Source organism: Ruditapes philippinarum, unplaced genomic scaffold (assembly GCF_026571515.1).
Source record: "Ruditapes philippinarum isolate M1 unplaced genomic scaffold, ASM2657151v2 ctg770_1_1_1_1, whole genome shotgun sequence".
NCBI classification, from domain to species: Eukaryota; Metazoa; Mollusca; class Bivalvia; order Venerida; family Veneridae; genus Ruditapes; species Ruditapes philippinarum.
In genome coordinates, this window is record NW_026859620.1 from 302,035 (window position 1) to 317,625 (window position 15,591).

Sequence of the window (15,591 nt, forward strand, 5' to 3'; positions counted from 1 at the left end):
TCAAGGTCACAGCATGACCTTGCAGCAAAATCGTGTCCGGTCCATAACTTTGTTATTTGAAGTCAGATTTTAAAAATATTTCATAGAAATGATCACCATATTGAGATGATGTGTCGCGCGCAACATCTGGGTCGCTTCCTTGAAGGTCAAGGTCACAGCATGACCTTGCAGCAAAATCGTGTACGGCACATAACTTCATTATTTGAAGTCGGATTTTACAACTATTTCACAGAAATGATCACCACAATGAGATATTGTGTCGCGAGCAACATTTGGGTCGCTACCTTGAAGGTCAAGGTCACGGCATGACCTTGCAGCAAAATCGTGTCCGGCCCATAACTTTGTTACTGGAAGTGGGATTTAACAACTATTTCACAGAGATGATCACCATATTGAATCGACGTGCTTCATGCAACATTTGGGTCCCTACCTTGAAGGTCAAGGTCACAGCATGACCTTGCAGCAAAATCATGTCCGGCGCATTACTTCGTTATTTGAAGTCGGATTTTACAACTATTTCACAAAAATGATCACCATATTGAGACAATGTGTTGTGCACAATATTTGGGTTGTTTTTACACTTTGAACTTTGTCTGTGCACAACAAGAGGTATACCTTCCTGTGTCCAAAACCTATTCGGGGAGCATCACCCGGTTCAACTGGCTCTTGTTATTTTAGGTTATGGAGCAATATACATTTGTAAATATATACTATGCAGCTTTGGCTGATATGTACTGTGGTACTGATCTCTTGGACCTGTTTTGGTCCTTGACCTTAATGATAATGTAAATAGTGAATATCCAACAGGGAACATAATTCAATACAAAATTGTTTTATTACATGCTTTTCGGTGGTTTATAGAAATATATCATTGACATAAAACTGGTAATTTCACTGTTTGAAACAGTGAAATTACCACTTTGATAATTTCACTGTTTTGAATTTAAGCCCCTTACGTTGTTTCAGTGAAATACCAGCGTGCACAGTACTGGGTACCAACTTAATGACGTGACGTCGTAAATGACGTCACGTTGTATTATTATTTGGCGCGCTTTTCATTCAGTATTAGGTTAAATGTCTTTTAAAACGTTCCTTTGCATGTAATAAAAAGAAAATTTGTTTAGTTTAGTGTAAGATTGAAATATATTTCACCTTGTGAACACCAAAAGTTCATATTTCACTCGTGGCTGCGCCACTCTTGAAATATACCTTTTCGTGCTCACTCGGTGAAATATATTCCGATCTTACACTGAACTAAACAAATATCCTCTATTTTTCTGTGGACTTGTTTTTATTAAATTATCAAATAAAGAGTATAAAATTTCATTGTTGATGTATATGGTAAAATGAAAAGTGTTTATTGTAGGGTACAGTGCCTTTAGAAGATCTTGCACAGATTTTGTGCCTTGTAAGAAGAGAGGAGAGTTTACAAAGGGGAGCAACTCTATGGACCAGCTGTGTCACATGGTTTCAAGAAGGCGGAGCTGACAAAACAGACTGGGACCATGATGGAATGAGAAAATATTTGGAAAATAGTGTTACACAATATCTGCAAACCAGCCTAGGTTTGTTTATGATTTTCAGTTTAAACCAATATTCATGTAAGAAAAAAAAAATAGCAAACTGAGAGATATTAAAGGAACTGCACTGAGGTCCAAAAGTCTAAAAACATAGAATTTGAATTTCATACATAAATCAACTTGGGCATGTAAAACAGAAAGATCCGCAAAAGGTATTAAAGAAGTATACCCCAAAAAAATTGAAAATCATATATTTATGTGATTCTTAGCCCAATTTGAATGAAACACTTTTCAATTTAGGTAATTTTTTTCACAATAAGAATGACTATTCTGGAAAAAAAAACAGACAGTGAATGATCTGAAATTTTGCACATAAGTTATTTGTCTAGACCTCCATTAAATTGAACATTAAACTTGAAACAAAAATTCCAGTCACATCATGTGAAACAACCTCAGTGGAGTCCCTTTATTCAAATAAAAAATTCAGCAAGGAAGAAGACATTTAGAAAGAAGCATGCACAGCCAGATTTTTTTAGATCTGAAAATTATATTTGCTTTACACTCTATAACTAACAAAACCTAAGGCTTTTATGGTAAAACCTGGCAGCTGGCATACTGTGGGCTTTGCTATGTATCTGTTATACTGTTGGAATTATTTATGCAGAATAAAGGAAAATGACAAACCAAGCCAGATAAATAGACTTTGAACATATAGGAAAAGTAGAAAAGGGACATGTCTGCCTTCAAGACATTTATACTTAATATGATTCGAGTTTCCAATGGAAATTTGGAATGAACTGTTTTGACATTTTTTTTAGACTCAAGATATACAACAGCAGATTCAGCTACAGCTGTGATGGTAGCCAGGTTACTGTTGCTAGCCTCAGATGCTTCAATAGCAACCAAGATGGATGACAGTAATTCAAGCACTTTGATCAGAATCACGCAGACTCTTTCATCAGTGTTAAATTCCATCAATACACATGCGTACATGTCAACGCACAAGGCAGATAAGGCACTTCTTCTGTTGTCACTATTGATGAAAGAGTCGAAACCTAAAGGTAGGTATTTTAGTTTACCTGAGCATAAAATGCTTTTTCGACCGCCTGTTGTTTTTTGTTTCCCATGTGTTGTAAACCACAATGTCTTTGGTAGATCATGTCATTAAGACCTCCTAATTTTGGCCAAATTTGCCAGGAATGATCTGGGGGAGGTACTTTACAAAAATTACAGAAATGGTTCTGCTCTAATGCTTATTTTTGCCTCATCGGGCGAAGAAATAAAATTAAAAAATGAAACTTTTCAATTTTGACAATCTTTTAGTCTATAGATTGTTTGAAAGATTTTGGTGGAAGGCCTTTAAATTCTGAGTGCCTACCATTATTAATGTGTAGAAAATAACTGTTATTGACTACTTAATGCCGCTGAAACAATATGATTTCAAGTAATAAGAATATTTTGTTTATAAAAAGATGAATAAAGTTTAGAAGTAATTTTATTTTGCAAAAAGGTGTCATAAAATGGTGGCTAATTTTCTTTGGCATTTAATTAATCAATCAGTCCTTTACAGTGTAATCCTTAATTCAGTTTTAATATGTATTTCATAAGACTATTAATGGGTACATGGCCGAGTGGTTATCTCTTCGGACTGGTTATCTAGGAATTGCTTGGTGTGTGGGTTCAAACCCTGTCCTAGGCAAGCCTATTTTTCCTTTAGCAAGAAAGTACACTCATTTCACCATACTGTTTGGTTCCAGGAACTGATTTGAGACTGTGTCTCTTTGCTTATAGCTTACTATACAATCGATAAAATAAATTCTGTATAAACTAAAATTGCAACACCATAATATTTTAGGACTTCATAATATTTTAGGGCTTCATAATATATGTAGGACTTCATAATATGTTTTAGGACTTCAAAATATATTTTAGGACATCATAATATATTTTAGGGTTTCATAACATTTTAGGACTTCATTATATTTTAGGCTACATACAAGATGATGATGTAATGAAGGTGATTAATAGTACTGTAGAAAACTGTCAGTCAGAATGTCTGGTGTATGTTGGAAGACAAATATCTGACAATATCATCTCTGTAAGTATACATATATAGTCCATATCTGCTCTGGTTTTGTTTGTTAACCAAAAATAGTGCTAAATTTGTTAATTGTTCTTGTCCTGCTTTGAATTTGGAACAGTCCATTTTTAACTGTTCCACGCATAATTTCTTAAATGGACTGGTCTGGATAGATTCATTCATCATTTTTAGGTAAAATTCAAAATATGTTGTACAGACTGAGAGTAGAATGTTTACAATTTCCTTAAATTTTTTTCAACTTATCAATACAATGCAAAGAAGTATTGTGTTGTTGTTGTTTTTTCATTTTAAATTGAATGAGATATATTGGAAAAACAACAACACAAAACAACAACAACCAAAAAAACAACAAAGCATTAAAGCCCATAAGAAATGTAAATTAGGGAAAACACAAGAAATTTAAATTGGGTTACCTTTAAATTATGAAAATTGATAGGCAATGGAATGTAATTAATAAAGATTTGTTTCATCATATTAAGATGTTGGTTTTCTTATTACAGTTATCAGATTTGAGTGAGATAGAACTATATATGGATTATGTACAACTGTTAGCCAAGTCAGTACCTACAGTGAGAAATGTTCAGTTTGATAGACTGGTAGATACATGTATAGGAATTGTCAACAAACCACAGGAGGTATGTAATGTCTTTGTGATATATTTTTACATAAAAATTTGTTTTGAATTTACATGAATATTTTTACATAAAAAATTGTTAAAGTTTTTAATTTACATTAATATTAAACTTTGTTGGTCTGCATTTTAATGTGCACATTTTTGAAGAAAAGAAAGAAGACAGTGTAACAACATAAATGAAAACACATGGTCATTTTATATAAGCTTTTACTGAAATTCAGTTATCAAAAAAAATTTTTAGTTTCATAAATAAATACAAGAAATTTAGTTTTTAACCAATTTTAGAAATGAAATTTGAAGATACATTAAAATAAAGGTCACTTAAACATTGTCACATTAATATGAATGACATCTTAACAAAAGTGTTCTTGAAAAAAAAATATTTTTTTTCTTTGAAAATAAAATATATTCTTGTAGCAAATTTGCATACATAATCTTCTAATTTGAGGATGAAAATAATTATTCTGATTATATGTTCTGATTATATGAAATCTATGTTTTTCATTAAATTTTATTTATCTTACAGGTCATGAACTTATCAAAGAAAATGAAGCAGTTGTCAGCAGTTTGCATTCTGGGAAGTTTATCATGCTTCCTGTCACATGATCTCACAAAGTCATGTGACCAAGATAGTAAATGGCATGTGGAATTGAGAAATAAAATCTGTGAGATGTTAAAGACATGGAAGTTGACTTCAAACTTCACCAAACCATCAGGTGATCAAAGGTATTGCCTGTGTTAGAAGTGCAGTGTTGAGATTTATAATGCAAATGGTTATTGAAAATAATATGTGATATGTTGGGCAAAAACGGTAAAAAATAAGTGAACATGATAATGTATTGTAAACAAGATTTGAAATATCCTAAAAACTGTTCTATTGATAGTGGTTCAATGCATATTTTTAATCTTTTAAGATATTTACTTGCTGGAAAATCTAAAGTTGTTAACCTTTGCTACCAGTATAGCATACATGCCATAACGTCCCGGATGCCCGGGACAGTCCCGGAAATAAGGGTGTCTGTCCCGGAGATGATTTATGTCCCGGTAAAAAAAAATCTAAAATAATCTACTTTGAAGCAAGAAATTTTACATTTTTATACAATTTTATTGTCAAGTTTTTTTATAAACTAGTCTAGAACACTAATAACGAACGATTATCCCCTAACAGCATTGCAATGGTGACACTAATCCTTTGATTGGTATATCTACGTGCCCCTTCCAACAAACAATTATCGGCAATAATTTTGATCAATTAAAAGATTAAATGTTTACCCCATGTGGCTTCCTGAGCGAAGGTGTCATACACTGTAATTAACAACTGGCCAGTATAAATTTAATCCGCTTGAAGGCAGTTATTAGTGGTCAAACACCGTGAAAATTACCGCTAAATTTGAGGTGATAAAATCTACAAGATTCCGCGAATGTTTCAGGTAAACGACATGGCTAATTGTCATTACTTAACATAGCTTTATTCTATTCTGTGACTGATTGAATTAACGATGCCTAAATACTTAAAAAAGATAGAAAAACTGTTAATAATTATTGACATTCTTGTCTTTTATGGTGTCATTAAATTTGCAAGTTGTATTAAAATACCGGTAATATAGGTTGTATGCCACTATGTAAATTTAAAAAAAATACGTTTGCTGATCAATGCCCCACCTCCAAATGAAAAGTGTCCCGGAAATGAGTCTAAAAATTATGGCATGTATGAGTATAGAGCCAGGCCACTCTTCGCATCTATGCAATCTGACCAGGTTCTATACTGTTAGCTGATCAACTTCCTATTTTTATTTTTAAATCTCCATAATTGATAATGGACTTTTTTCAAGTCCATTTAAGAAATTCAGCATGTGTAGGTTTTAATTTACCATTAACAAGTATGGTACAATTATCTAATATATCTGGGGATGTCAAAATGTAAGAATTACATAGCATTTTATTGTTGGACATGTCACAAATCATGTCACATGTAAATGCATATTTTTCATGTGCATTATTAACTGAGTACAGACACAAGTACTTCTAGCAAAGTACAGTTGTTTTGGATTAAATTAATTTTAAATTATTTAAAGGTATACTTGAATAGCTATTTACATTCTCTGTTTGCATAGTCTGTGATACCTGTGCTAAATGGCTGAACTACACTAGCTAGCATCTAGCCTCTAACTTAAATCCATCATTGAGAAAAGTGAAACATATCCAATATATAATGGGCTGTTTTCTCACATTGTAGACTAAGTCAACAAGAATGGGGAAAAATAAGCTCCCTATTCCTGGAGAATCAGTGGCAGATTGTAGAGATGGCGCTGCAGCACAGTGCTGCCCCCTGGTGTGACATGCTAGAGTTACTGGCCCTTGCAGAGGATACATTATCTGTGGGAACAGAACAGACATCTGTGATAGTGCTAAAGTGCCTTAGGATGATTATACCGAAGGTGAGTAAGACAAAACATGCATGAGAATATTCTTGTAAAATGGATATCACTCGAGAACATGAGATTGAAATCAATAGATGAAATTTTGATGGTCAGTTTGATTGAGTCAGTTCATGAAGGGTAACAAACCTAGCACTGGCTTAAGGACATTTTTGGTAATTTTCATAGAGACATGTAGGCAAAAATTATACTGTTCAATAGAATTCCTTTAAAATTGGCATGCTATTAGAATATGACAGAGATATTTTAAGCAAAAAAAAGTAAGGTGTTACTGATTTCTTAATTGAGTTATCTGCCCTTGATGCGACGAAATGAGGGCTAGAAGTGTATTGTAATACTGAGATAAAGTAGAAGAAATCATAAGGTTAATTCACGTAAGAACTACTGTATGATAAGTAAATATGTTATAATGATTATAAAGGTAGTGCTTGACATTAGCATCAAAAGTCATTGTTCTATTTGGTTAAGTTAAATTATACACTTTTTAAATGCCATTTATTTAACCTGTGTCATATTACAAGGTGACAACTGTTACTGCTCAGTTAGTCCTAAGAAGAACTGCAGCCCTATGTCACAATAAAAGAAAGGACAAATGCATAAAGATAGATGTGAATTTAACCAAATAAAGGTTTAATGCAGTAGTTATGTACTGATATACTAATATGTATGTTTGATATTATGTATATTTCAGGTTAAAGAGATGGTGACTGAGGACAAATTGATATCTACTCTGGAAATGTGCTGGGCAAGTTTTCAGGAGTCTCGTAGAATAGTGGCATTTTGGGACGTGTTAGAAGCATTTGTGCAGGCAGCATTTCAGCCATGTTTGTTACAGCTGGAGGAAGGTTCTTTAGTTATAGTAGCACTTACAGAGGTTAAAATATTTCATATATTTCATAATTATGCCCCCATTTCGAAGAAAAGTGGGTATATTGCTTTGCACTTGTCGGTCCGTCGGTCTGTCGGTCCGTAGACCAAATGGTTTCCGAGTGATAACTAAAGAACCCTTAGGCCTAGGAACTTCAAACTTGGTATGGTGATTGGTCATGACCAGTAGATGACCCCTATTGATTTTGGGGTCAAGGGGTCAAAGGTCAAGGTCACATTGACGGTCACATTGACCTTGTAAGCAAAAACGGTTTCCGATCAATAACTAAAGAACCTTAAGGCCTAGGGACTTCAAACTTGGTATGGTGATTGGTCATGATCAGTAGATGACCCCTATTGATTTTGGGGTCAAAGGTCAAGGTCACATTGACCTCTTGGGTAAAAACGGTTTCTGATCAATAACAAAAGAACCCTTAGGCCTAGGAACTTCAAACTTGGTATGGTGATTGGTTATGACCAGCAGATGACCCCTATTGATTTTGGGGTTAAGGGGTCAAAGGTCAAGGTCACATTGACCTTGTAGGTAAAAACGGTTTCCGATCAATAACGAAAGAACCCTTAGGCCTAGGGACTTCAAACTTGATATGGTGATTGGTCATGATCAGTAGATGACCCCTATTGATATTGGGGTTAAGGGGTCAAAGGGCAAGGTCACATTGACCTTGTAGGTAAAAATGCTTTCCAATCAATAACTTAAGAACCCTTAGGCCTAGGAACTTCAAACTTGGTATGGTGATTGGTCATGACCAGCAGATGACCTATTGATTTTGGGGTCAAGGGGTCAAAGGTCAAGGTCACATTGACCTTGTAGGTAAAAACGGTTTCCGATCAATTAACTAAAAACGCTTAGGCCTAGGAACTTCAAACTTTGTATGATGATTGGTCGTGACCAGCAGATGACCCTTATCGAGTTTTGGGTCAAGGGGTCAAAGGTCAAGGTCACATTGACCTTGTAAGTAAAAACGGTTTCTGATCAATAACTTAAGAACGCTTAGGCCTAGGAACTTCAAACTTGGTATGGTGATTTGTCATGACCAGCAGATTACCCCTATTGATTTTGGGATCAAGGGGTCAAAGGTCAAGGTCACATTGACATTGTAAGTAAAAACGGTTTCTGATCAATAACTAAAGAACGCTTCGGCCTAGGAACTTCAAACTTGGCATGGTGATTGGTCATGAGCAGCAGATGACCCCTATTGATTTTGGGGTCAAAGGTCAAGGTCACATTGACCTTGTATATTAAAACGGTTTCCGATCAATAACTAAAGAGCCCTTAGGCCTAGGAACTTCAAACGTGGTATGGTGATTGGTCATGACCAGCAGATGACCTATTGATTTTGGGGTCAAGGGGTCAAAGGTCAAGGTCACATTGACCTTGTAGGTAAAAACGGTTTCTGATCAATTAACTAAAAACGCTTAGGCCTAGGAACTTCAAACTTTGTATGATGATTGGTCGTGACCAGCAGATGACCCCTATTGAGTTTTGGGTCAAGGGGTCAACGGTTAAGGTCATGACCAGTAGATACTTGATAACCCTTATTAATTGTTTCATCACTGAGTCAGAAGTCATGCATAATAACCTTATCACATGACTTATTGGCTGCTGATAGGGGGCATACATGTTTTACAAACATATCTTGTTTTTATAGCCTTGTATTAACATTGGCGAAAGCATATTGTTTGTGGTCAGTCTGTTTGTTTTTGTGTCACAAAGCTTTATCACTGGCTATAAAACATTGAAGTCCTTCAACCAATAAGCTTCCAAAGTTTCCAAGTGAATGCATTTTGACTTTAATATAAAATTTGAAATAAAGAAATTTTGATAACAAATTCAGGCCTATATTTTACTTTGGTTTGGCAAGGTGCTTTTTTTAAGCTGACTTTAGTATATTTTGAGATGCATTTTTAGCTTGACTATTAGAAGAATAGGGAGAGCTTTTGTACTCAGGTTTTAGCATCTGTGTAACAATTTGCTTAAAATTTTGGTTTCAAGCTGGTTTCTCCAAAACTTAGGGAATGTGTTGAAACTTCACACACATATTAAAGAGCTTAATGGGAGATAGATGTCTAAGTCCCATAAACTGTCATATGGATTTTGACAGAATTATGGCCCATTTTGAGCTTACAAATTTCTACATTATCCAGGGTCTTGTTTTACTATCAAGCACTGAGTTGATCACACTGTCCTACCATCAGTTGTTGTTGCACTAAGCCACTAACAGTTCCTATTAATTTCAGTATGCAGAAAAGTTGATAGAGGTTGGAAAGGACAAGAATGGTGTGGTGAATGCACTTGCCACTCAGCTGTGTAAGGTATTGTGCGAGCCTGATATGTTACTTCATGCTGACAAGTTTATTACAATCATTGTAGACTTGTCTATGTTTGGTGCTCTCATCAGGAGGGGTGTCAGGTATTATATTCTTATAAACTATAGGAACATTTTGACTGCTCTTGTAGAGCTTTAGTTTTGTTATGTTATTATTGGAATCCACCCGAAAAAATGAATTTGATAACTTCTCAATAAGTTTATACATAATTATACCCCCGAAACGAAGTTTGGGGGGGTATATAGAAGTCACTCGGTGGTCGGTCGGTTGGTTGGTCAGTCGGTCCAGCCGCCCGTTGCATTTTCCTTGTCCAGAGCATAACTTGAAGACTAATGGTTGGAATTCAATATAACTTCATACAATGGTCAAGCACATTGAGAGGAAGTGCAGTGCATAAGAACCATAACTCCATCTTCACTAATTACAGAGTTATTGCCCTTTGTTACTTTTTCCTTGTCTATCCAGCTAGCTTACGGAACGTCGGTGGTTCTACTCAGGTGCCCGTTCGTGCCTGAAATAATGCACGGAAGGGCACCTGAGGTCTTCCTCCACCAGTAAAGCTGGAACGTCGCGATATGACCTATACTGTGTCGATGTGACGTAAAACCCAAAAACAAACAAACAAACTTTTCCTTGTCCAGAGCATAACTTGAAAACTACTGGTTGGAATTCAAAACAACTTCATAAAATGGTCAAGCACACTAAGGGGAAGTGCAGTGCACAAGAACCATAACTCCATCTAAAGTAATAACAGAGTTATTGCCCTTTGTAACTTTTCCATTGCTATCATTTGTCCGGACCATAACTTGAAGACTAATGGTTGGAATTCAGTATAACTTCATACAATGGTCAAGCACATTAAGAGGAAGTGCAGTGCACAATAACCATAACTCCATCTTGACTAATTACAGAGTTATTGCCCTTTATTACTTTTCCTTGTCTGAAGCATAACTTGAAAACTACTGGTGGGAATTCAAAACAACTTCATACAATGGTCAAGCACAATAAGGGAAAGTACAGTGCACAAGAACCATAGCTCTATCTAAAGTAATTACAGAGTTGTTGCCTTTTGTTACTTTTCCATTGCTTTCTTTTTCCGGACCATAACTTGAAAACTACTGGTTGGAATTCAAAACAACTTCATACAATGGTCAAGCACAATAAAAGGAAGTGCAGTGCACAAGAACCATAACTCCATCCTGACTAATTACAAAGTTATTGCCCTTTGTTACTTTTACTTGTCCAGAGCATAACTTGAAAACTACTAGTTGCAATTCAATACAACTTCATTCAATCATCAAGCACATTTAGAGGAAGTGCAGTGCACAAGTGCACAAATAACAGAGTTATTGCCCTTTGATACTTTTCCTTGTCAGGTGCATAACTTTAAAACTAATGTTTAGAATTCAATGAAACTTCATTCAATGGTAAAGGCTAAATTTAAAGGGAAATGCAGTTTTTAAAGAAGCTCTCTTTTCCCTTTTTTGGGATTTTTAAAAAATTTAATTCAAAAAAACTTCACCCAGTGGTAAACCCAAAATTAAAAGCGGAAAATAAACATAACTCTTTTTTCCATTTCTTTTGCAAGGTCTTTTTTACATTTACTTCCTTTTTCCGAAGCAGTTTTCCCTGGGTTTTAAATTTCAAAATTTAGTGATATTTTTCTTTTTATTTTAAAATGCTTATTAGGGAAGATAAAAGAATAAATGACTTTTTTAATTTCCCTTTCCGGGAAACCCAAACAAAAAATTTAAAGATTGAGTTTTTAAAGTTTCTTTTTAAATTTGAAACAATGGCTTTTCTTAACGGGTTTTAAAAAAGCAGCTATTTTAAGAATACTTTTTGTGACTCCCTAACCACCAAAACCCTTCAAAAATTTTGTAAATTTAAAAAGCTTTTTTTTTCCTGAAAAAAACATACATTTATAGCAAAAATATTGAGAAAAAAAACTGGCGAAAAAAATGTCTTATGGTTATCAAGATTGTTATCCTAGTGTATGGAGAAAAGGCCATCTGCCTCTATATACATAACAGAGTACTTTTTTCTTAGAGAATCCCTTGAAATCGCGCATTTGTACAAGAACTTACCATTTCCCTCATTCATTCATGTTTGATTAGAGTTTGCACTGTACGGTGATTTACTGTTAAACTGTTTTATTTTCTCAGACAAGTGCATGATATATGTGCGGCATTGGAAACAGATGGTGATTCCTGTCCAGCTCATGGCCTTGTTAAACCGTAAGTTGTCTTATACGTAAAGCTGCCAAAAAATCTGTCCTTACTGCTACGTGAAGAATTAAATGTTAATTCTGTACTTATGACTACATAGAAACAATTATAAAGTTTAATTGAAGCGTGTGAAAGTTTACTGGAGCAAAACTTAAATTAAACAGATTTATTTAATGGGTTTTTTTTTTGAGAATTAAACTTATATGATAATATGTTAAAAGGTTTTACTGCATTATTAGTTTAGAATAAAAGTACAGACATTTTTGTTTTATTCAAAAGAAACATTTATATTTTTTTTATACATTTACAATGAATATTTCACATTTTTCAGATATTGAATTATCACTATTTGTTCCCCCTATCATATAGAATGTGCAATGAAGATGTTCTAGTCCGAGTCTCAGTCATCAATTTATTGTGTCTACTGAATCCTGACAACCAGTCTCACTGTTGCCTAGCAATGAAGATAATGAAACGCTGTCTAAAGGTGTATGATGATGTAGCTAAAGGCAGTACAAACAGGTTCTCTAATAGCCAGGTCCATAGACAAAGACACAGGTTAATACAGACTGTATTACTGTTACAGGCATTTTTGCAAAGGTTTTTTTACAGATCTAAAATTTATAATAAAAAATTTAAATTAAAATTAAATTTTTTAAAATAAAAAATTTTTGGGGGGCCCTTTGATTTAAAATTTTTTTTGGGGGGAATCCCCAATAAGGGGGGGGAAAAAGGGTTTTTTTTGTAAACCCCGTGAAATCTGGCCCTCTCCCCGGTAAAAAGGGGGGCAATTATTTTTAATTGGGGAATTCCCAAACTTTGTTTTAAAAAAACCAAAAAACTTTTTTTTTAAATTTTTGGAAAGCCTAATTGGTTCCAAGAAGGGTGATTATTTTGGTGTCTCCCTCTAAAACAAGGAATTTTGGGGTTAAAGTCGAAACAAAGGTTTATGGCCATTTTCCTATATGAACCTTATGAGCCATATACCCCATTTTTGCGGAGTTTCAAAAATTTCAAAATTTCACTTTTTCGTTTTTTAAATGTTGAAATTCTGTTTAAAACCCGGGGTGCTAGGGGGCGTGGACGGTAACTTGCACTTTCCAGTACCGTCCATGAACAGGCTCAATCAAACCGAGCCTGCAACAATTTACAATTTTGTCGTGTTGGGCCTTCTTTAGGGATTCTGTTTTTCACTATTTTATTTTGTTGTATGACACTAGTATTAGATTCTGGAAGCAAGGTCAAGAGTGATTATGGTGTCTGCCTCTTAACACAGGAATCTTGGGTTCAAGTCGTACTAGGTTTACAGCCATATTCTTAATATACTGTACCTAAAACATGCCTGGAGAATTATCTGAAGTATTGCTCCTTCAAGGAAGATGTAAGTAACTATCTGACGGCAACAGTGACAGTGGGATGTAAAACCCAGCCAAAAATGAAAAAAGATATGTTTCTTGTTGTCAAAGAAGGACAATATAGTTTAGATTTAACAGTACTAGATCGATTGATTTGCCTAGACCTGAAAACCTTGAAAAATTATATCTTGAATAAAACATTTCATTAACTGTTATCTTTTTTGTGTTTCAGGACTATGTAGATGAACTTTGGAAGATCATCTGGGGCCATTTAGAATGTGAGACCCAGCCTTCAATTAGGCATCTGCTGGAATGGGTTGCTATGTGGCTAATGCATAGACATAGGCACCTGAGAGAACAACTCTGGCTTCTATTTGAAAAGGTAAGATTATTTGTACCTTTTATACAATGATAAGAAATTTTAAAGGGACTCTACAGTTTTTTTTTACATGATGGGACTGGAAGTTATTTTTAGCTCACCTGAGCACAAAGTGCTCAAGGGTGAGCTTTTGTCATCACTCTGCGTCCGTCGTGCGTCCTTCAAAAAATGGCATCAAACTTTTCAAACAACATCTCCTCCTAAACAACATGGCCAATTGCAACCAAACTTTACAGAAATGATCCTTAGGTGGACCCCTTTCAAAGTTGTTTAAAAATTTAAATTCCATTAAAAACTCTGGTTGCTATGGCAACAAATAGGAAAATCTTTTACAATCTTCTTGTCAGAAACCACAAGGCCTAGATCTTAGATATTTGATGTATAGCATCCTCTAGTGGACCTCTACCAAAATTGTTCAAATGATGACCCCAGGGTTAATATTGGCTCCGCCCCGGGGGTCACTTCATTTTTGTGTCGCCTTGAAAAGGTGACATATAGGGGTTACTTTTGTCGGCGGCGTCTGTGTCGGCGGCTTTGTCGGGTGTCGGCGTCCCATAAAAGCTTGTCCGGAGCATAAACTCAGTCACTATAAGTCTGATTGACTTCAAACTTGGTATGCATGTTCTTTCAATAACCCGAAGTGCAGTGCACAAGGACCGGTACTCTGCAGTTCTTTTTTTTTGAGTTATTGCCCTTTGTTAATTTTCATACTTTAATTTTGTCCGGGCCATTTCTCTTCAACTAAAAAAGCTATTGACTTGAAACTTCATAGGATGATAGATCTCATTAAGAAGAAGTGCAGTGCACAAGAACCGGTACTCTGCACTTCCTAATTTTTGAGTTATTGCCCTTTGTTAATTTTCATACTTTAATTTTGTCCGGGCCATTTCTCCTAAAGTATAAAAGCCATGGACTTGAAAGCCATGGACTTGAAACTTCATAGGATGATAGGTCAAATTAAGAAGAAGTGCAGTGCACAAGAACAGGTACTCTGCATTTCTTATTTTTTGAGTTATTGCCCTTTGTTTATTTTCATACTTTAATTTTGTCCGGGCCATTTCTCCGAAAGTATAAAAGTTATGGTCTTGAAACTTCATAGGATGATAGATCTCATTAAGAAAAAGTGCAGTGCATAAGAACTGATACTCTGCATTTCTTATTTTTTTGAGTTATTGGCCTTTGTTGATTTTCTTCCTTTATTTTTGTCCTGGTCATTTCTCCTCAAGTATGAAAGCTATGCACTTGAAACATCATAGAATGATAGATCTTATTGATAAGAAGTGCAGTGCACAGAAACTGCTGCTCTGCACTTATTATTTTTTTAGTTATTGCCCTTTGTTATTTTTCATATTTCATTTTTGTCCTGGCCATTTTTCCTAAACTACATTGTTCACAAGGCAACACATCTGACTCGCGGAGTTCTAGTTTTATATAGATTATATAAGGAATCTTTAAAAAATCTTCTTGTCGGAAACTATTCGGCCCAGAGCTTAGTTATTTGGTATGTAGCATCTTCTAGTGGACCTTTACCAAGATTGTTAAAATTATGACTGTAGGGTTAATATTGGCCCTGCCCAGGGGGTCACTTAATTTTACATAGACATTGTCTGTCCGTAAACTTTTACTTTAAATGACATCTCCTCATAAACCGCTGAGCCAATTTCATCCAAACTTCACAGGAATGTTCCTTTGGTGGTCACCTTTAAAAATTTTAAAGAAT

At 34.9% G+C, this 15,591-nt stretch overlaps 1 protein-coding gene across 1 annotated transcript in view; it reads left to right on the plus strand.

Annotated features, from left to right (window-relative positions):
• LOC132757268 (probable methyltransferase TARBP1) overlaps nucleotides 1-15,591 on the plus strand; it is a 48,715-nt gene that overhangs the window by 23,181 nt on the left and 9,943 nt on the right. The window contains exons 9-19 of the mRNA XM_060748520.1: nucleotides 1,367-1,565; nucleotides 2,339-2,581; nucleotides 3,509-3,618; nucleotides 4,122-4,256; nucleotides 4,782-4,981; nucleotides 6,492-6,693; nucleotides 7,385-7,567; nucleotides 9,820-9,992; nucleotides 12,075-12,146; nucleotides 12,507-12,723; nucleotides 13,725-13,874. Of these exons, the coding sequence (XP_060604503.1) occupies nucleotides 1,367-1,565; nucleotides 2,339-2,581; nucleotides 3,509-3,618; nucleotides 4,122-4,256; nucleotides 4,782-4,981; nucleotides 6,492-6,693; nucleotides 7,385-7,567; nucleotides 9,820-9,992; nucleotides 12,075-12,146; nucleotides 12,507-12,723; nucleotides 13,725-13,874 (1,884 nt within the window). The remainder of the gene's footprint in view (nucleotides 1-1,366; nucleotides 1,566-2,338; nucleotides 2,582-3,508; nucleotides 3,619-4,121; nucleotides 4,257-4,781; nucleotides 4,982-6,491; nucleotides 6,694-7,384; nucleotides 7,568-9,819; nucleotides 9,993-12,074; nucleotides 12,147-12,506; nucleotides 12,724-13,724; nucleotides 13,875-15,591) is intronic.